The sequence below is a fragment of the Salvelinus namaycush genome, chromosome 13 (assembly GCF_016432855.1).
Source record: "Salvelinus namaycush isolate Seneca chromosome 13, SaNama_1.0, whole genome shotgun sequence".
Taxonomy (NCBI): domain Eukaryota; kingdom Metazoa; phylum Chordata; class Actinopteri; order Salmoniformes; family Salmonidae; genus Salvelinus; species Salvelinus namaycush.
The window spans coordinates 13,053,635-13,075,821 of record NC_052319.1 but is presented as its reverse complement, the minus strand read 5'-3'; the positions used below and the strand labels follow the sequence as shown (position 1 = coordinate 13,075,821).

The 22,187-nt window shown below is 42.9% G+C and overlaps 1 protein-coding gene across 1 annotated transcript; it reads left to right on the top strand.

The window, feature by feature from the left end:
- The first annotated feature begins 1,003 nt into the window (after window positions 1-1,003).
- Window positions 1,004-22,182, top strand: LOC120058245 (calcium-binding mitochondrial carrier protein Aralar1-like). Its single transcript, XM_039006765.1, has 18 exons — window positions 1,004-1,015; window positions 1,555-1,608; window positions 3,894-4,036; window positions 4,710-4,825; window positions 6,238-6,377; window positions 9,344-9,490; window positions 9,577-9,715; window positions 10,128-10,221; window positions 10,764-10,848; window positions 12,101-12,185; window positions 13,225-13,383; window positions 14,287-14,339; window positions 14,547-14,627; window positions 17,426-17,566; window positions 18,775-18,913; window positions 19,178-19,336; window positions 19,482-19,572; window positions 21,593-22,182. The coding sequence occupies exons 1-18, from the start codon at window positions 1,004-1,006 to the stop codon at window positions 21,804-21,806; spliced, it is 2,052 nt and encodes a 683-aa protein (XP_038862693.1). The 3' UTR covers window positions 21,807-22,182.
- Window positions 22,183-22,187: the final 5 nt, after the last annotated feature.

The following is a 22,187-nucleotide window of genomic DNA, read 5'->3' as shown; positions in this document are numbered from 1 at the left end:
GCTCACATTTCAATAAGATGATAGAAAAGGTATAATACTTTTGGACAGCATAAATTGTAGAGGTTTTCACACAGTGGTCACCTTACACTTTGCGCACAGCTAGTGTAGCCTAGTAATCTGATGATTTGTTTTAGTTGAGCATGCATGCTATAAAATACGGTATCTGCAGGTTCAGATAGCCCACACAGTAGTGCATCATGTCCTTACATGACCACAGGAACCATGCCAGACTCTGCTGACAGCTAGCCTACTCCCATTGCACGACGCTTAAAAGACATCCTAAAAGACATGGTTATTTAGGTCTTCTTCAATATTGTCATGCTGTTATCCCAGAATCAAAAGTTACAGTAGCCAACCGCCTGTGCTGTTAGTCAACGTGACGTCACACCCAGCATGGCAGTCAAGGTGACTCTGCCAATATTAAAAAACAATTTAAAAAAAGACTCTGCCAATATTTCTTATCAGAAATGAGTATTACCTGTATTTAAGTTGTTTATTTCTATTGGATGAGAACTTAAGCTTATTAATGCGGAAGCATATATGGAGAGAGAATTGAGTTATGTTTACCTTGTTACAGCGTGTCGTTTACTGATCTAATGGAAGGTAATTCAGCTACTTAAAAAAATATAACAAGTTTATTGCTGTGAAGGTCGAGTAGCCGGTTCAGTAATGATAATGGCAAAGGCGACTGTTGCTGCTGGCAGGGCTGATATTCAACTGTATACGAGTCCTGTGTTATTGCTTTTTCAAACATCGAAACTTCAAAAACAAGCAACCGATTACTCTCTGCAGTAATGATTTTATTATATTGTAGCCAATGCAGAGTCGTTGCGCCCTATGTCATTCTCATACTCTCATTGCATTACCAGATTCATCAAGGTTTGGCATTGATGACTCCAACTGTATGTTTTAGGTCTTCAAAAGTGTCATGCTGTTATCTCCAAATCAAAGGCTACAGTAGCCAAGCGCCTGCGCTGCTAGTCAACGTGACGTCACACCCAGCATGGCGGTCAAGGTGACTCTGCCAATATTTCTTATCAGAAATGAATATTACCTGTATTTAAGTTGTTTATTTCTTTTGGATGAGGACTTAAGCTTATTGATGCGGAAGCATATATTATTTACTTTTTTTAAACGAACAGAATGGTCCTCTCAGCATCTTTCCGTGGGCACGTCGGCCTTGGAGAGCGAATTGAGTAATGTTTACGTTGTTACAGATTTTCGTTTACTGATCTAATGGAAGTTATTCAGCTACTTTAGTAGTATAACAAGTTTATTGCTGTGAAGGTCGAGTAGCCGGTTCAGTAATGATAATGGCAAAGGCGACTGTTGCTGCTGGCAGGGCTGATATTCAACTATAGACTACGAGTCCTGTGTTATTGCTTTTTCAAACATCGAAACTTCAGAGACAAGCAACCGATTACTCTCTGCAGTAATGATTTTATTATATTGTAGCCAATGCAGAGTCGTTGCGTCCTATGTCATTTTCAAACTCTCATTGCATTACCAGATTCATCAGGGTTTGGCTTTGATGACTCCAACTGTATGTTTTAGGTAGAAACAACCGCAAGAGGCGATTCCAATGCACTAAGGACTATATTTCTGAAGGTAAGACTGTCATTCACAACTGGATCTTTAACCCAATATTGCTATGGCACTAAAAACAATTCTTTATATTATTTTAGTCTGAATGCAGCAGTTCAACTCTTATTATTATCTACCCTGCCTTCATTTACATATCTACCTTAGATACCTCGTACTGTACCTCTGCAGATTGATCTGGTACTGGTACTCCTTGTATATAGTTCCATTCTTGTGTATTTGATTTTATTCCTCTTTTGTTACAATTTCATTTGTATTATTATTATTTTTAACTCTGCATTTTTGGGAAGGGCACGTGAGCAAGTATTTCACAGTACATTTTACACCAGTTGTATTTGGTGCGTGGGACAAATACAATTAGATTAGATTTAATTTGATTTGAAAAGAGAATGTAACTTTACATTGGTTGTCGTCAATGGTATAAGGTTATAACCTTGATTGTATGGTAAAGCTACAGTTGAACAAATATGATATTATTGCCAGCAGTCCTACTACGAGACAATGATTTAAGTCTCTCTCTCACACACAGACACACACACAGTTACACACACAGTTACACACAGACACACACACAGTTACACACACACACACACACACACACACACACACACACACACACACACACACACACACACACACACAGAGAGAGATACACTGAGTGTGTTGTGTCTACTGTCGAATACTACAAGAAAAGGTCACACAAATGCTTGGACTAATTCTGAATCCCCTTCACGGAGGAATTTGTCCTTCCCTGACTTCTTTTAGGCTGTGACATTGGCTAGGATTTTCAGATGTCTGGACGATTCCGTTGTTTTTGCTAATAATTTGGACCATGCATGCTTGTGCTTTACAAAGTCACACATAGTACCAAGTAGAAGGGTGTAAGGCCATTGATTGGAGGAAAATATGCCTCTAGCAACAGATAGCGCCAAGGAGGGACTTATTATTTTGACCTTGTACTATTTTAGGATCTTCTTCTTTCTTCATACAACACTGCACTGATTTATCTTGAACGCACACCAATTTATATTAGGCATAGCTGTTCTAATACACGCATGCAATAATTAGTCATAAACATATCCCAGTGAAATAGCTAGTTAATTAATGGATGAATGGGCCATTTTGTCCAACCTGCCTAATCTTATCAAGAAGCATTTGAGGCTTACTGTGAAGTTGAGTTGATGCCAAATTATGTAGTGAAGAAATGGGTTAATAAATTGCTTTGGAATTAATACTTTCACTTAAAATATTAACTAAAGAGTGTGCAGTGAGATGTGGTCTGAAATGCATTCTTTGTGAAGGTCTCTCTCTCTCTTGCTCGCTCTCTCTCGGTCTCTCTCTCACTCTCTCCTTGGCTGTACACCCAGAGCCTGGCCTTTATGCTGCCAGTTCATGCAGTGCTCCAGCTTGTAATCCAACCCTGACTCTGAAACTGACCCTTTTGTTTCTTTAAGCCTAGATGAGAGGTAGCAACACCAGTGCATGGGTTGCATGTTTCGCAGCATAGCAGAAAAAAACAATGCTGTTCCTTTTTTCTTTCTAAGTAGTGCACATGGATTAATTTAGAAATATATTTTTCAGATGACTTGGCAGTCCCTTGCATTGCCACAGCTAAAGCCCTAATGTCACATATCATTATATACGCTGCTATAGTACTTATCTGTTACATTGTACTTAAACATCCCATATTGTATATTAAATATAGTATACTGCACTGCACTTATCTGCATACATGATTGTGACAATTAACCTTGATGGCCTTGATGGCTTCCTACACTATACTACAGCTTGTGCTGGCTTATTGTGGGTTAAACCACAAAACTCCCAGATTTTTCTGTATAAGGTATTATAACGCTTGAAAGTGTATTGAAGTGTTTTGAAAGCAAATCTGAAGTCTGTTTACTCACTGCAACAACTCAAAGAAATGAATAGAATACGATGAATTGCAAAAATAAGATGGTTTTGAACTATAATGATTTTGCCTACCTTTGATGCGATGTCTGAAAAGTACATGATGGGATTAATACAAATCACACTAAGTATAACTATGGAGACAAAATACATTGCTTTGACAGACACTGCATCAGGTTGTCTGAACAAATCATTTATTGTCATAAGTTTACAAAAAATGTTGTCCGATAGCTGTTGGGGGAACAGTGATGCAATACAAAGACGGGCTGTTTTGGGAAAGGGACTACAAGGAGGGAGTTTTGTATGAGTATAAGTTTGTATATTGAGTTTCTGAGCATTTATATTTAACACTAACCTGGATTTTTTTGTCTCCCCTTCAGCATGCCAGTGTGGTTGAGAATGGGGTGCGTTACATGTCCCCCAGGGACTTTGTGCAGAACTTCCTGGGTCTGCACAACCAGCCCGACCACAACCGCCAGACTGTGCAGCTGATCGCTGGAGTAGCCGACACCAGCAAGGATGGGTAAGTCTGCTCCCACTACGGGTGAGGTGGATGATCGTTACTAATAGTAACCTTGCTATAGAAGGACTTAAACAAGAGGTCCTTCAAGACATCATACAGCGAAAATTGAATTTTCTTGAGATTTGTGAGAGAAAAAAAGGATCATAACACACAAACACATTTCGATGATAGTTCCACTACCTACACGGATCCCAATGTAACCCATGTTGATACACACAATGTGGTTCACAATGTTACATGTATTGGCGTAGTGAAGAGAAATCCGTAGCAAGGAGAAGTTAGGTTAATGATTGGTCACAAGGTTGTTCACATTGCCTGAATAGCCATCTTTATCGGTTGTTTAACACCCATGCTTGTTTGATTGAATATCCACCTGATAAGATAAGCGGCCATATTATTTGCATAATGCCGAAGACTCGAGAAAGCATCTTGTTGAAATAGCACTAAACAGCACGTTCCTATCCACATTATACTGTAGACTGTAGAGCATGTTATAAATATGGGTAAAATCAAATGTTATACTTGAACTTTACTTGAACTTTTATGTAAATGAATCTGGTAGGCTATAGTTATTGGTGTGCTCAAGTGAAAATTCGAGTTGCTGATGTTCTTTGGGCTTTGTAGGGACATGTCCTTTTTTTCAGATAGTACTCTTTCTTTCTTGTCCAAACAGACTGATCTCTTTCCAGGAGTTTCTGGCCTTTGAATCGATTCTGTGTGTCCCGGATGCCCTTTTCATAGTTGCCTTTCAGTTGTTTGACAAGACTGGCACAGGGGACATCTCATTTGGTATGTACATGGGGATGCCCGGTGACCTGGCGTGTGGGGATGTTCATCCTGTTGGATCCCAGTCCTGTCTGCTTCATGTCATAACCATGTCATAGGTAATGGGGACAGCATCAGTAGAGCTTTTACCTAGGGCAATGACCACACACTTTCCCATTGTGTAATATCTCTATGCAAGAAGTGGATAACACAAGATTACTATATCATATTTATAACCTAGGACCGTGGGTAAAAAAGGTGCTACATAGCTGTTTTCAGTGTAGAAAATGAATGTAGGTCTCATGTTACTCCTAGTGCTCAATGTGTATTCCGTTTGTGCACTAGTGTGTCTCTCTATGCTGGGCTTCTGGAGACTGCAGAGTAGTATAGGGTCTGTCAGTCAGCTGCTTCTATTCTAGAGGTCTCTTCTAAGAGAAGAATTGTCTCAGCTCTGAGCAAGCTGTGGGTAATACCACATCATAACAAGTCCCATCTGACAGGGGGAGAGATGAATCCAGCGTGTCACAAAAACAGGGAAAAAAGAGCTGTTGCAATGCTCATTGTGCACACATTGTGCAGCGCAGGCCCCCATGAAGGCGATAGAAAATGAAGGCAGTGCTCAGACACAGAATGACCTAGATCTGCTTAGAACTCACACAATATGAAGGCACTGGGATTGTCAGCTAGGCCATATTCCTTCTCTGTGCATATCAGGTTCCCAGATATGAGATAGGGACATACAGTGGGGTCTGAAATTATTTGCTCCCTTAATAAAGATAAGCATAAAATAAATAATTCAAATACTGAGCTATATTGGATGCTCAAGAAATTGGGGAAATTATATTATTTTATACTAATACAATTGCTGAGAGAAAATGGATATTCCAGCAAGGAAATAACCGCAAGCACACATCAAAATCCACAAAGAAATGGTTAATTGACCACAAAATCAATCTTTTGCAATGGCCATCTCAGTCTCCGGACATGAAACCCATTGAAAACCTGTGGTTGGAATTGAAGAGGGCATTCCATAAGCACAGACGAAGGACATCAATGATCTGTAAGAATTCTGTATGGAGGAATGGTCTAACATCCCTCCCAATGTGTTCTCCAACTCATAAAACATTTTAGAAAAGGTATTGAAAGTTATTGAAAACAGGGGTGTCAATACTTTTGACCCCTACCTTTTTGAGAGAAAAAAAACATACTTTTGAAACAAAATCTATTATTCAGAAACATTTTATTAGTATAAAATTATATAATTTCACATTTGTTTTGGCATACAATATACAGTAGCTCACTTTTCATTGAATTGATACAGTCATTTTTGCATATCTTTAACAAGGGTGTCAGTCATTTCAAACCCCACTGTATATTGTATGGTTGTTTTGTTTTTTCAATCTCTTGATGTTACTCATCCATCTCTCATTTGGCAGCCAATGTGCGGGACATCTTCAGCCAGACCACAGTGCACCACCACATCCCCTTCAACTGGGACTGTGAGTTCATCAGGCTCCACTTTGGAAGTGACAGAAAGAAGAACCTCAGCTACCTGGAGTTCACCCAGTTTCTGCAGGTACAGTATACAGTAGACATTACTAGACACCTTATGAACCGTACAAATACAGTGCATTCGGGAACGTATTCAGACCCCTTCCCCTTTTCTACATGTTGTTACATTACAGCCTTATTCTAAAATTGATTAAATACATTTTCCCTCATCAATCTACACACAATACCCCATAATGACAAAGCGAAAACAGTTTTTTGAAATTTTTGCAAATGTATGTAAAAATAAAAACAGATACCTTATTTAGTATTCAGCATTCAGACCCTTTGCTATGAGACTCGGAATTGAGCTTAGGTGCATCCTGGTTCCATTGATTATCCTTGAGATGTTTCTACAACTTGATTGGAGTCCACCTGTGGTAAATTCAATTGATTGGACATGATTTGGAAAGGCACACACCTGTCTAGAGCTAGCCGCCCGAGCAATCGAGGGAGAAGGGCCTTGGTCAGGGAGGTGACCAAGAACCCGATGGTCACTCTGACAGAGCTCTAGAGTTCCTCTGTGGAGATGGGAGAACCTTCCAGAACGCCTTTATGGTAGATTGTGGGCTCCCGAGTGGCGCAGCAGTCTAAGGCACTGCATCTCAGTGCTAGAGGTGTCACTACAGACCCTGGTTTGATTCCAGGCTGTATCACAACCGGCCGTGATTGGGAGTCCCATAGGGCGGCGCACAATTGGCCCAGAGTCGTCCGGGTTAGGGTTTGGCCGGAGTAGGCCAACATTGTAAATAAGAATTTGTTCTTAACTGACTTGCCTAGTTAATAAATAACATAAAATAAATAGATTGGCCAGATGGAAGCCACTCCTCAGTAAAAAGCACATGACAGCCCGCTTGGAGTTTGCCAAAAGGGACCTAAAGAACTCTCAGACCATGAGAAACAAGATTCTCTTGTCTGATGAAAGATTGAACTCTTTGGCCTGAATGCCAAGCGTCACTTCTGGAGGAAACCTGGCACCATCTCTACGGTGAAGCATGGTGGTGGCAGCATCATGCTGTGGGGATGTTTTTCAGCGGCAGAGACTTGGAGACTAGTCAGGATCGAAGGAAAAATGAACGGAGCAAAGTACAGAGAGATCCTTGATGAAAATCTGCTTCAGAGCACTCAGGACCTCAGACTGGGGGCGAAGGTTCAACTTCCAACAGGACAACGGCCCTAATCACATAGCCAAGACAACGCAGGAGTGCCTTCGGGACAAGTCTCTGAATGTCCTTGAGTGGCCCAGCCAGAGTCCGGACTTGAACCCGATCGAATATCCTCTGGAGAGACCTGAAAATAGCTGTGCAGCTATTTTTCCCCGTCCAACCTGACAGAGCTTGAGAGGATCTGCAGAGAAGAATGGGAGAAACTTCCCAAATATAGGTGTGCCAAGCTTGTAGCATCATACCCAAGAAGACTCGAGGCTGTAATCGCTGCCAAAGGTGCTTCAAAAAAGTACTGAGTAAAGGGTCTGAATACTTATGTAAATGTAATATTTCCATTTTTTTAATTTGTAATAAATTTGCAAAAATTTTGAAAAAACAGTTTTTGCTTTGTCGTTATGGGCTATTGTGTGTAGATTGATCAGGGGGAAAAACGATTTAATAAATTTTAGAATTAGACTGTAACAACCAAATGTGGAAACAGTCAAAGGGTCTGAATACTTTACAAATGTTTTTTTAATCACTTGCATGCAGGAAGTTATTTTTCTATCATGGTTTAGATCAGGGCAGTCCAATGTCGGTCCTGGAGTGCCGAAACACTTCTGGTTTTAATCCTCTCTTTCTATTAAGGGACTTATTCAGACCTGGGACACCAGGTGAGTGCAATTAACAACCAGGTAGAAACAAAAAACAGAAGTGTTTCGAGCCCTCCAGGACCGGAATTGAACATCTCTGGTTTAGATAGACATGGGTCGATTTATAATAGCATAACAAATACACAATTATGTAATGTATTAAAGCTGTAACACATATTTAATCACCGAAACAGGGAGGGTCATAAAGCCAGTAGTATGGCTGTGGACGTAGTTTGTTTGGAATGATGGGGTTTGTGGGTTCATATGCAGCTGGGTGGTCTGGGACTTGGAAGGGCTTGGCTCCACTACTCTACTGTGTGTAAACCCTCATAGCAGTTTGCGGTGGATCATGGTTGACTAAGGGTTCCCACTAGCGCTTTAAGGATTCTTGTGTGCGACCCCTTTTCATTCCAACCAACATTTGCTTTAGCTGTTATTTCACTGCTGATGTTTTGCAATATTGTTTCCTGCTAATAAATTATTGACTGTGATTCAGCTAAATCTAACATAGACATAAACAAAACTGCTGAAGGTTTAGTGTTTTTTTTTTTGTTGCAGAATATGTCCTGCCACCTTGTGGAGGTTACATAGTTCTCAGAATTGTCTTACCGAAATAGAAAAAACATCACTATTTGTAGAATATGTGCTGCAATAGCCCTCAATAGTGCAGCAGCCTAGTACAGTACCTGGATTTGTGTACCAAAGTATTCCCCAACTCTTACAAGATGTGGAATAAAAGTATACAGTATAAAATGTTACCATTGTCATGATGGGCTGTACTCTGCTATGGCCTGATAAGTTATGTAGATGAGAGGGATCTGCTGGTAGTATGTGATCGGCTTTGACAGCAGTGCTGACCCTGGGTCAGTGGCACCCCTGCTTCCCCTCTGATTGCATGGCTGTCCTATTGAATCATCCCTGTGCTCCTCCGGACACACCTGCCTGCTCTCCGGCACAGACTTGAGATCAGACTTCGGGGGGGACATGGTTTTCATCAAGACTCCTGAGAGACAGCTGTGATTACAAGAGCCAGGGTCTAACACCGTCTCATCTGATGCTTCCACATGTGCCAAGCAGTGTCCGACATCATCCAACATCATCATTATTTTTCCCCCCAATGTTCCATTTCATCCCTGGTAATTTGACGTGTTTTTTGTCACAAGAACCTGCTCTTTCTATCTTTCCTTTCATTGTAGGAGCTGCAGTTGGAGCATGCCCGCCAGGCCTTTGCCCAGAAGGATAAGAGCAAGAGCGGTACCATCTCTGCCATGGACTTCAGCGACATCATGGCCACCATCCGCCACCACATGCTCACCCCCTTTGTGGAGGAGAACCTGGTCTCAGTGAGTTAGAGACAGCTATGGTTTCCCAGTTTCAACATGAGATGATTGTACGATGAGACCTCAGTGTCTGTTCCTCTCCCCTTTAGGCCGCTGGAGGCAGCACCTCCCACATGGTGAGCTTCTCCTACTTCAATGCCTTCAACGCCCTCCTTAACAACATGGAGCTGATCCGCAAGGTCTACAGCACACTAGCCGGAACATACAAGGATACCCTCGTCACCAAAGGTAGCCTAGTCCTGCTCAAGTGAGGAAATGTTATTTCAAACATGAACTGAGGCTGTACAGTACCATCATGGGAGTTTCACCTCTCTTGGCAGAATGGTGTCAGGAAACACAAGAACATTTTACCCTAGCTCTAAGTAAATAAGGTAAATGTACACTGTAATATTCTGTTTTATTAGTTTAGTCTGTTCCCTTAGATCTGTGGAATGAATAGTTGACCTGTTCTGATGGTGATAGTTACCTGTATTATAGGAGTTTACCCTTTCACCTTTAGACTGTACTGCTGATGTGGTTGGTTATCCTTGCAGCAGGCCTACCCACCCACTGTATCTCTAAATATCTAGTCTTAATAAGTGACCCCCTGTCTGTTTTTTCTTACATAACATGCCTCCCTCTGCTCCGTATTGTACCACAGAGGAGTTTGTTAGTGCTGCCAACAAGTTTGGTCAGATCAATCCAATGGAGATTGACATCCTGTACCAGCTCTCTGGCCTTTACGCTCATTCTGGGTAAGGTTCAAACTCTCTCCAGTCTCAGTGACACATCACCGCTGCGTTGTCCTTTTTACTCACACGCATACAATGTGGCATTTGCGCTGCCAAATATTGAATTACTGTCCTCCACATGAATTCAATATATCTAACACATTAATCAGAAAAAGCTATTTTCAATAAATCTGTGAATGGAATAAAAAAGTTATAGCTATATTTATTGGATGTAAATTCTAAGTTATTACCTATTCAGTTTAGCAATAGTGGCTCTACTGGTTGATGTACGAAATAAATCTAAGCATGCAGACTTTATGATGCCAGCGGGGAATATCTGTGTCTCACTGGCATTAAGAGAGCTTCATTTACTGCTGGAGTTGTGGGCATGTATCCAGCTTTGTTTGTCTGTTGTGTATACAAACTCATATTAAACCAGCAATAACCTCAAGTTATATGGCCATAAAATGTCTGTGGAAAATCGTGCATCAACTCCGTGTGAGGAATGCTATGCTGTGTTTGCTACTCCTGGCATAACATTGTGATTCTCCTCTGCTGTTCTGAAGAAAGCTCAACTTGGCGGACATCGAGAGGATAGCACCGTTGGAGGAAGGCGCACTACCATACCACCTGGCTGAGATCCAAAGACAGGTACCCAGCCTGAATGACTGTCCACACGGCGCTTACCTACTGCCTTTTATTTGCTGCATCCCTTCTGTTCCCCCACCATGCTTTCTCATTAAAGAGCAACGAAAGGGAGTGTTCAATGATGGAATTAGCAGAGTGCTGATGTTTTCTCTTTCTTTGTGAATGTGCATTACACCACCTAGGATAAAAGTCCCCCCCCCCCAATTATAGGTACAAAAGACGAATGGATTGTTGCGATGTTCCCTTTTTCTAAAAGCCTGTCCCATTTTATTCAGTGTAGACATATACATCAGACGCAATCATACACCTGAGAATCTAATAGGATGCTTTTATCAGGGTGGCTTTTCATGAGTCTGCTGGTGTATGAAGCCTCTGGCTAGGTCTGTTTAGAGTAGGAGGCTAGGAGCATGGTGAGTGTGCTGGCGAGAGGTGGCTCTGGGAGGGAGGAGGAGGAAATAGTTCCTGTCTTTCCAGACGACACAGCTCTGTAAATCGGTCTCTGGTCAGGCCCAGGTCCACTCAACGTTCCGGGACTTTTGCTCAGAGGTCTGGAATGTGATTTTGGGAAAAGGGAAAGACACGAACATGTTGGCGTTCTCAGGTCCACCATTTGTGGAAGTAGGGTAATTGCTTAAACCTTTTGATCAAGGCCTCGATCTCATTAGCATGCTGCCTTCAGTGAAAGCAGCTGGGTAGGAGGAAGGGCCTGGTCTGGGAGATGTTGCTCATTGCCCCAAGGAGGGCAGACACACTCCAACTGTTACTCAGCCAATGTAATAATTCATGTGGATGCTTATCTCTACATGGGAAAGGCTTGTGGGACTAATCTGTTACACGGAACCACAGAGAAAACAAAGGGGCTCCACTTTCAAGATCATGAACCAAACCAGAGATGAGACAAATAATGCAAAATCATGCTTAGTTGATTTTTTTTTTAAAGGAAAACCCTTAGCTTCCAGCCTCTGCCTAGCTCCATCATAATCAATGGATAGCCCTGGAGAGTTCTCCTACACAGCCATTTACTGTATCCGTAGCCAGATTGTCTATGTCGGTGACATACAATACTGGCTTATGAATAAGACTTATACCACGACGAGATGTCTACATTCCATAGCTTTCCTCCTCTGTTGAGTGGTCCATAACATTTTTCTTTCCACAATGTATCTGGTTGACTACAGTTTAATAGAAGTCGATTCTTTCCTGGTGTTCTGATCCCCCGTCTTTCTCCACGTCGGTGTCTTTTCTCCCTCCACAGCAAGCTCATGGGGATCCTCATCGGTCCGTCTTGCTCCAGGCTGCAGAGTCTGCTTACAGGTTCGGTCTGGGCGCACTCGCTGGAGGTGAGTGACATGTCTGCGACAGAGACCTGGGCCCACTGAGGGGTAACCCAAGCCGGTCAGACTGGCGCACTGAGGCCCTGGGGCCGGTCTGCCCATTGTGCTGCTGTGCCACTGGTGGCTCCAGGCTGTCTTTGGAGCCGGAGCTTTGGAATGACACAAATCTTCCGGAACCGCACTGGAATCTAATTACACTGGGAGGAACTAATATAACAGCCATTGAGATGTGCGTGCGTGAAACCAACATGCAAGATTCTAAGAGCCTACTGTCTCAGTGGGTCTTTGATCTAGCAGCTCAGGAGGGTGATCAGTTCTGAATGATCAATGGACAGTTAAGGGTCAGAAGTCTTGTGAAGCATTGTGAAGACGGCGGCTCTCCATGGCGATAATGAGACCTTTCTCACCCTCTCTTGCTGACGAAGGGTGAGAGAGCTCTCTGCATGCTTGAGAGCCCGAGTCATTACAGGTCCTTTGATGTCAGAGACAAGACATGACAAGCCGCTGTGGCTAAGAGCTGCATTTAGGGCAACCTGCTGCATGGCTGCCTCCTCAGACAGTAGACACCCTCTACACTATGGCTCTCCTGCAGACTCCTAAATAGTCACTACTCTGTCTGGGCCTAATGACTGTTTTTAACTTCTTTATATGCCCACATCTCTCTATTTATCACTGAAGCAAAACACTAAAACACCAATCTTTAAATATACCCCACCTAAAAACGGTCTGCTAAATAGTTAAAATAATGATAAAGATATTTGCTGTGTCTGAATATATGAAGATCATAGGATATTATCACCAACAAGAGTATGTTGATGGTGTGAATGCAGTATGTTGATGGTGTGAATGCAGTATGTTGATGGTGTGAATGCAGTATGTTGATGGTGTGAATGCAGTATGTTGATGGTGTGAATGCAGTATGTTGATGGTGTGAATGCAGTTTGTTGATGGTGTGAATGCAGTTTGTTGATGGTGTGAATGCAGTATGTTGATGGTATGAATGCAGTATGTTGATGGTGTGTTGATTGACATGCGTGATTTGCAGCCACGGGTGCGACAGCTGTGTACCCCATTGACCTGGTGAAGACCCGTATGCAGAACCAGCGCTCCACCAGCTCCTTCGTAGGAGAGCTCATGTACAAGAACAGCTTTGACTGTGCCAAGAAAGTGCTCCGATATGAGGGATTCTTTGGATTCTACAGAGGTATAAACTAAAGCCTGGTGAATGTGTTTCTATTATGTAATGCTAGATACGGTCATCTGGTCCGGCGCAAATGGTGGCAAAACACATTTTTGTGCCAGTATCATCATCAACATGTTTTGCATAATAACAGAAACATTTGCCTCGACTGTTCTAAATTGACCAAGTCTATGGAAGGTCACATTGTCATTACTTAGCTAGCTGAAAAAGTCCCAGAGGTCAAAGAACTCCTGTAGTAGTGTCAGATCTATGTTTTCCAGTGTAGTGATAACACTGCTGAAGGCTTGTGATATATATATAACACTGCCACAGTGAGGACTATCAGATGAAGGAAGTCAAGACTGCCATCTACTGCTGCCTCCGCCACTGCAGCTCTTTGTTTATCCTCTCTGCTTGGCTCTCCCCTTCCCTCTTTATCTTTCCACACTGATGAGAGGGGTGATTGACTGAGAGACAGACACGGTTGGCTGTTTTCTGGCTGCATACCACAAGCAGTCACTCAGCAGCTCCTTCTGAAGTTTATCTGGCTCGCTGAAGGACGGACGGTGAAACAGTATGGTGGTTATCAGCGCTATAGCACTGCCCCCTCCCCCTCCCCACCCCCCACCCACCAGGGCCACACAGCTCTCTCTGTTCCACACCAGACTGGGATCAGGCCACAACAATGTTGAGCCCATACAACTGCCAGTTTCATATTTGAGCTTTTTGTCCATTTCAATGGGAGCCATTGTCGTTTGGTTCATCAGATGTAGCAGCCGTATCTGTAAATATTTATGGGTTTATTTTATCCGGACAAGAATCATGCAGATTTCATTGTGGTAACTGGCAATGGATGTATTCATTTCCAGTCGGAGTGTCTTCCTCTGTCAGGTAATCTAAATGGTCTCCATGAATACTGTTTTGCAGGTCTCGTACCACAGCTTATCGGTGTTGCCCCAGAGAAAGCTATCAAACTCACGGCAAGTCCTAACAAACCCTCCGAGTGCCTTCATGTTTATTGCACAATAAGGAAAGGTTATAGTATGTTAAATATGAATACAGTCTCACAGAAAATACAATAAGTCTTCCAAAATCCAAGGCGTGACTAGATGCACTCATTGTCATTCTCTTTGAGCATTTCTTTCTTTAAAGGTGTGTTGTGCTTGCCTCATTCTCTTTTCTCACAGATGAATGACTTTGTAAGAGACAAATTCACCACAGAGGATAACACCATTCCCCTGTTTGCAGAAGTCCTGGCTGGTGCCACTGTAAGTATTGGTGTGAGGATGTCTTCGTAGACAGTCTGTCTCTACAGAGTGAGGGCTGAAAAGGCCTGTGTGCTTCATGTAAAGCAAAGGGAAAGCGTTGGCAGCTGCTACATTGACTCGTTTAAATCTAATTGATCTCGATGTGGGGGAACTGAAACAAGATTTTTATTGAAACTAAAACATGATTTAAGATTTTCTCTTTCAGTTTATGAACATTTTGCATCTCATGGGTGTAAATTGTGGATTCCAGATATTGAGCTAAGAGAGGACATTTTTGTGGTTTTCCAACCCCTTCAACTTTCAGGTTTAGCTGAATTATTTCTGACTGATCTGGATCTACAATTATAAGCTTTTCATCTTCAATTTGAATTATGGACATTGAATTATTGTATATGAATTTAAGCTCTAATTCAAGTTTCCTGCCGGTGTATTGACATCCTAAATAAGTGGCGGAGCTGGATAAAAAGGTGCTCTTTGGTCTCTGAACCCTCTAATTGGGCACAATTTGAGAAATTATGTCTGTGAATGGACTATTTTTTACCTCAGCGTGGTAATTTGGCACGCTGTAACGTTTGGTGAGTGCATTGGTGGATTAAAGCGTGTAATTCCATCACCCTACCTCTGCTAAATGAGTCTAAGTGAAACGAAACAGACAGGGCGGGGAAGAGAGCCTGCAGGTTGCCTACGGAGGGCAGGGTCTGCAGGGTTGTGACCCCTGTCAGCCTGTAATTGGAGGAAGAAGGCCTGGAGGGCCTTGGATGGAGCTGGCTTTACCTCACTGTGATTGAGTTTGACAGGACTGCACATACCTGAGGCCTGATCTGCCATGGGCACCACAGTTCCATACACCATACATGTACAACAACAAGCATAGTCCCAGGCGATAGTAGGTAGAATGCCCGTCTGTAGGGAAAACAACCTGTTTTAGGTTACCCCATTGGTTCAAAGCAAAAACTTGACCCTTTTCAAATGCAATTTTCTTGTTGTCGGCTTGTTCTAGTCAATTACAAAACTACATCTAAGAAAAGTACAACGTGTCTAAAACTTACTTTCAACATTCCCTGCTCCAGAGGGTTCTCACTACTTAGAAAAATTTAATATTGTAGGGCTTCCCTCATGCCACTTTTCAGGTCACGTGAGTGACAGTGCTAGCTAGCTACCGACTGGAACTTAAGCTAGCCAAGAACAACAACTCAAAAAAAAATACTATTCAGCTACAAGTAGTGAGTGAAGTTATAAATGGACTGTACTAAACAAGTTAAATGTCTTATCTGTGATTAAATGTTTTTCACACATACTGTAGCTACGTGTAACCTATTTGGGCACCGGGTCCCCACAGTTCCCACTCTCCCATGCTGCTGAATAGCTTGAAGCCACAGGGCTCTTCTTGCAGGTTCTATTTCCCTACGTGGGAGCATTGCGATTCATACTTGAGGATTTTTGACCTGGTTACATGTACATTGAACAACACAGCAGCATTTCTGCATTATTACATTTTTTTGTATAACAAAAAACGATGTAGACTTTTACAATGGGGGTGAATGGGAAATAATTTTGTTTTCCCCAATGTGTGGGTGTGGTCGAGGGAAATTCCTTATTATTACGTGAATATCGACTCGGGAGTATAGCATGCCATCTAGAACTTTAGATTACGGTAACCTTCTAGTTCTGGTGAAGGACTCCACCCAGCAATATTATCGTATCTAATATACTACGTATATTTATTTATGCTAGATTCTTCCCATAGTATTAATTTCCTGCACAGCAGATGAACTTGGTCTTCATGTAAAGTGGTTTCACATTGTAGAAAGCAAATGTTTTGCTAGTTTGTGGAGATGAACTGTAATGTGATCCCTCCTGACAGTGAATAAGTGGAAAAGATAAAGGAGATAGGGACAGAGGGATGAATGCATAAATCTTCAGAGTAGCGGATCTTCCCCTTCCACTTTGAAATGACTAAATGTGCCTGAGCTTTTTTTAGGACAGCGCTCGGATGTTTACAGGATAGGACCCCTGCCCTCTGTGTCACCAGCAGGCATCCAGGGGCCTGATTCGATTTGGGGAGGGTGATAAATGTGCCTGAGTCAGAGTGGCTGCACCCTGGGGCGTCCCTGCCAGGGCCCTGAGCAGAGCAGTGTGATTCAATGCTCTCCCCTGGGAGTGGGGTGAATTGGGGAAGTGTGCGGGGCGAGGCTGGGCTGGGCCACTCACCCCTCCACAGGAGGTGCCTGGGGGAGAGGGAAGGGGCAGAGGGCTGTTGCCGGGGTCAGGGCCTTCCAGCCATAAGCAAGGCTTCTCCTCGCACCCTGCCTGTTCCTCCCTGACCCCACTGTTTCCTCCCTCAATGCCTGCTTGTTTCTCCTGCTCTCATCAAGACCACTTTCTGACAGCTTGACATCAGCACTTGAAAAGAGTGTCTTTTGTGTTTGAGTTTACCAAGCTAATTTGAAAATGCTTATTGGGGTGAAATGCTTAGACATTATCATCCTCACCACAGGCTGACCCCTGAGATGTTGTAAAACCTATTAACCCCTTCTTAATCATGGGACACAAGTAAAAACAAAACATGTATGATTGTCTTGATTTACTTACTGTAAGTGATTACATTTAAGTTTTTCATTATAATTATAGATTTTGTTTGTGCGACAAAGTACTACAGAAAAAGAGTAAGACAAAAATAGTGTATAAAATTGGTTCTGCAGATTGAGACCTATGATTTTATCACGCTGCTGTTACTGGTGCACTGTGACATGTACCATTTGTTTCTTCTCACCCTTAACCTGGGTTGTGTTCTGCAGGCTGGAGGATCCCAGGTGATCTTCACCAACCCTCTGGAGATAGTCAAGATCCGTCTCCAGGTGGCCGGAGAGATCACCATGGCCCGCAGGGTTGGTGCCCTGACCGTGGTCAGGGACCTGGGCCTCTTTGGCCTCTACAAAGTGGGTAAACCCCTCTACATCAGCACCTTCACTAACACATCACCTCTTAAAACCTCTGTTATAGCCTAACTTAATAACCCCTGCATGATGCCACCCCCAAGGTTAGTTTATGTTGCAGTGGTGTTGAACAATAAATACTGTATATCAATGCTGATATTACATAAGACACTTTTGCAATATGAGAGTTCTGATGAGCAGGCGCAGTCTGCAGTAGGATGACTAGCTAGATTCCCTACTGATTGTTACGATCATATTATTTCTTTCCAAAACAGTGTTTAACATGCAGAGAGACCACGGCTGCCAACAACCAACAGTAAATTATGCTTAGCTACTGCTCCTTTCCAAGTTCTTGTCGGTTTACTTACATCTCAAGTAATGTGTTCATGGTTCATATTTTAATGAGTAGTAGACAATGTGGAGCTTGTTAAAAGTGACTGACTTCCTCCCTGTGGATGGGCCCAGTAGACCATGGGTCCATGTTAATGTAGTCTCTGTGTGTGTCTGAGAGACTGTGTGCTGGGCTGGGAGGGAGTTCTCTGGGGGCCCCGGGGGAACCATGGGGGGAGCAGCGCTGCCTGAGGGCCTTCTGGCTCCTGCTGTGGTCAACCGCACTGCCAGGTTCCTCTGTGGGTTGGCTGAGGCTCACAGCCTGCCAACAATAATTCACTGGAGCTCCCAGGCCAGATGATCCCAAAGCCACAGCGGCCGCCTCAACCACTGCCTTACCTTCTCCACCATCAGGGTCAATCATATTTTGGAAGCTATTCAGTACATTAGAATATCCAGTACATTACAATATTCAGTACAGTAGTCCAAATCTGAACTAATGAGACCAGATGTCTCTACCACTTAACTCATTTGTAGTTGATGATTCCAAATAAACCTGTGCTATATTCTATACTGTATTTCTAGTATAGAATATTTTTCTAAAAGCATTATCCTAAGCAAATATCTTACAGAAATTCAGGCAGGTCCAAATGCATTTTACATTTCATGTACTGTACATTTCAAGTGTAACTCTGTGTTGTTGTATGTGTCGAACTGCATTGCTTTATCTTGGCCAGGTCGCAGTTGCAAATGAGAACTTGTTCTCAACTAGCCTACCTGGTTAAATAAAGGGGAAATAAAACTGTGAAAATGCGATATTCTTGCGGGTGTAGTTATTTTGGGTTATTTAAAATAAATCCTTTTGTGTTTGTGTGTCCTAGGGAGCGAAAGCCTGCTTTCTGCGTGACATCCCATTCTCTGCCATCTACTTCCCTGTGTACGCCCACACCAAGGCTGAGTTTGCAGACGAACAGGGCAGAATTGGACCTCTGCAGCTGCTCACTGCTGGTGCCATAGCAGGTAGCTAGCACTAACAACCACAGCTGCAAACCTCACCATCTCAACCTATAGACACTAGAGACCTGAATAAATGCTTCAATCAATTGAATGTTTTATCATATATATTCTATATATGATAAAAAATATGTACAGAAAAATGACTGGACATTCTATTCCTTTTCTATTTTAAACCTGGCATTGTACTACTCTGCTTGCCATCAGTGGTGATACTATTCCTGCATAGTGAGAGTGCCTCATTATGTGGGTTGTGCAACACCTCCTAAGGTATACCTGCTGCCTCCCTGGTGACCCCTGCTGATGTCATCAAGACCAGGCTCCAGGTGGCGGCCCGCGCAGGCCAGACCACATACAACGGAGTCATAGACTGCTTCAGGAAGATCATTGCTGAGGAGGGCTTCAGGGCCCTGTGGAAGGGAGCAGGAGGTAAGCACACACATGCGTGCGCTCCACAAATGAGCAGTTTCATGACTGGGAAATGAGGCACTCCTTGGCTCCCATAATTGCTCTCTTGAAGACATCAGAGAAAATGTGAAATCCCACATTGTAATTTCAAAGTCTCTCCCACCAGCCCGTGTCTGCAGGTCCTCGCCACAGTTTGGTGTAACCTTGGTGACTTATGAACTCTTGCAGAGATGGTTCTACATTGACTTTGGAGGACAGTGAGTATTTCTGTCTGGTTCACCCTGTGGCGATTTTAGCATGTAAATCTTGGTGGGGCAAACAAAACAAAAAAATGGGGGATGCATGCCAGCAAAGCTACTACACAACACAACCCTTAACGATACATAAATTGCACCATAATGGTGACAAACGTTGCCCAAAAACTGTTAGGGCCTACATAAAGCTGTCCCAACTGCAGAGCTTTCTTTTCAGGACCATGGAGTGAATCCTTACCACCTCTACACCTGGCTATCAGCGGAGCCTTGTCTGGCAGCGAAACAGTTCATTCAGCCTCATTTACTGCCTTTTTAAAAAACATAGCTGATATGGCTGACTTGCTTAAACAAATGTGATTTCTACTGACAATTTAGATGTACAAACTATGGCATAAGAGAACGGCGAGCGCATAAGAGGCATTCCGTAATTTTGATTAAGACATTAATGAGCGAGCAAGGACGGACATAGTCAATATAACTATTTGTTCAGCACATTCAGAACAAGTCAGAACCGTTGGATAAATAAAGGGGGCATATAAGCAGACAATGAAAGCTCTTACAATATTAAATGATTACATTTCTCTAAAACAAGCTACATGTGCACCACGAAGTCAGAACAGTAGGCTAAGTTATGAAGGGGAAAGGGACCAAATTATTAGAGTGAGGCACATGGGCTACTAACAGCTTACTACACAACATACACTTAGTATTACTTTCTTAGCTACAGTATACATATCTCCATGGCATATTACATAATTTATGCAGCAGAATACAATACATTTTTGGACTCACCTTGTTGTGCTGTGCTCACTTGAACAGGAAGGTGGCGCAGCGGTTCTTCTTGTGGGCAAATTTTGTCATGAAACAAAGTCTGGCATTCTCTGGATTTATGGTGCTTTCAAGACAACTGGGAACTCTGAAAAAAACAAGGTTGAATCATGACGTCAGTGATCTTCAGGTCGGAGCTCTAGAAAGAGGCTCGAGTTCCCAACTTGGAATTCCGAGTTGGATGACTGTTCAAAACGTATTTTCCTAGTCAGAGAGCTTTCCCCCCCCCCCCATAGTTCCCAGTTGTATTGAACTCAATGAAGTCTGAGATTTCCCAGTTCCAAGTTTCCAGTTGTGTTGAACGCGGCAGAAGTCATGCTGGATTGACAGCATGGCCAATGTATTCAACCTTTTCTGGCCCATGGTGTGTTACTTGGAAAAGAGATCCTTAAACCCAGACTTGGACAACATACCCTCTCTCCCGAATAGCAGGGGAAGCAAAATAGTGATTTCTCTTCAATACTTGCAGTTAGCAACTGATTCCTTCCAAACCACTCATTGTTGAATTTGCGATTTCCAACTTGATGTGTAATGTTTATGTCCAATGGCCGATGAGCACCGATACGTTTTATCTAAAATTTTTGTTCATATGACAAGGATTTGCCAGTAGATTTTTGATGTAATGACTGTTTGTCTAGCTTGCTAGCTAAGATTTAGAAAGTTTGATGATGACATGAGTCCAATCAAAGCTACGGGAGATATAACGTGATTTGACATTTTATCTGTGGCCAATGACCTTGAGTGTTCTTGGATGGGCACTTCTAATGTGAATCTATGGCAACACCCAAGGGGGCTTGAAATTTCTAGCTCCCATGAGTGACAGAACACTGAGCCAATCACGGCACAAATAGAGAAGATTACCAACCCCTACGCTCTGTATTTTCCGCTGGCTGCCCCACCACCACAGAAAGCACTAAGCTCGGCTGAAACACCTGTATTTTGGAGCTGCCTTACTCAAGAAAGCAAAAAAGAGACCATGTTTCTATTGCAGCTTTAACTAATAAAAACTTGCAAACTGATATGTGACATGTATTAATGCCAAAATAACATGCAAAACAGGCAACAACTTTTTTTCAAGCTGACCAGGTGGCAGAGCCCCACCTGCCCTGAATTACAGGTTGCCACTGGGTTCACCTTTAGTGAACTGAAGTATTGTCTGTATGTTAATTATCCTTCCCAAATCTTTTGCCCCCAGTCGCCCCACCGGCTCTGAGCCAACTCCTAAGTCGAGGATCTCAGACCTTCCCCCTGTAAGTGCCGACCACGTGGGAGGCTACCGTCTGGCTGCTGCCACATTCGCTGGCGTGGAGAACAAGTTTGGTCTACACCTGCCCAAGTTCAAGTCTTCTGGAGCAGTGTCTGTTAGCCAAGCCCCAGCCCTGACCAAAGAGGAGCCCACAGTCTCATAGGCTGTCTGTCTCCCCCTCAACACTTAACTGCTAAATGGCTGCATGCTCCTTGAGTCAGGTGTCCTAAAATATCTGTCCCTTCATTCCTCTGAAATGGTACAGAAAATGGTCTCCTTCATTCATAGGCATTTGAAATACTTACTTTGAATGCTGCATGGATAGTGCTTCCTTGGTTAGTCTTTGTATAGCTCGCACAATGTTACTGTACATATTGTATTTCTGTGGAGGCATTTTTCATTGAAAATGAGTGGTGTCACTACAGCATTTCTCAAAGCGATGCTGGTGAGGATGTCATCTCGTCAATCACATTTCAGAGACTTGAAAGGATGTACAGATGTTTTCGAAGTATTTATTTTGAAATCATGACCAGGGTTTTGGGAA

Bases quoted from the DNA above. Each gene is read 5' to 3' on its own strand.
- LOC120058245 (XM_039006765.1), top strand. The intron at 4,826-6,237 runs GTATGTACATGG...CTCATTTGGCAG, and splicing joins CACAGGGGACATCTCATTTG to CCAATGTGCGGGACATCTTC. The intron at 14,628-17,425 runs GTAAGTATTGGT...TGTGTTCTGCAG, and splicing joins AAGTCCTGGCTGGTGCCACT to GCTGGAGGATCCCAGGTGAT.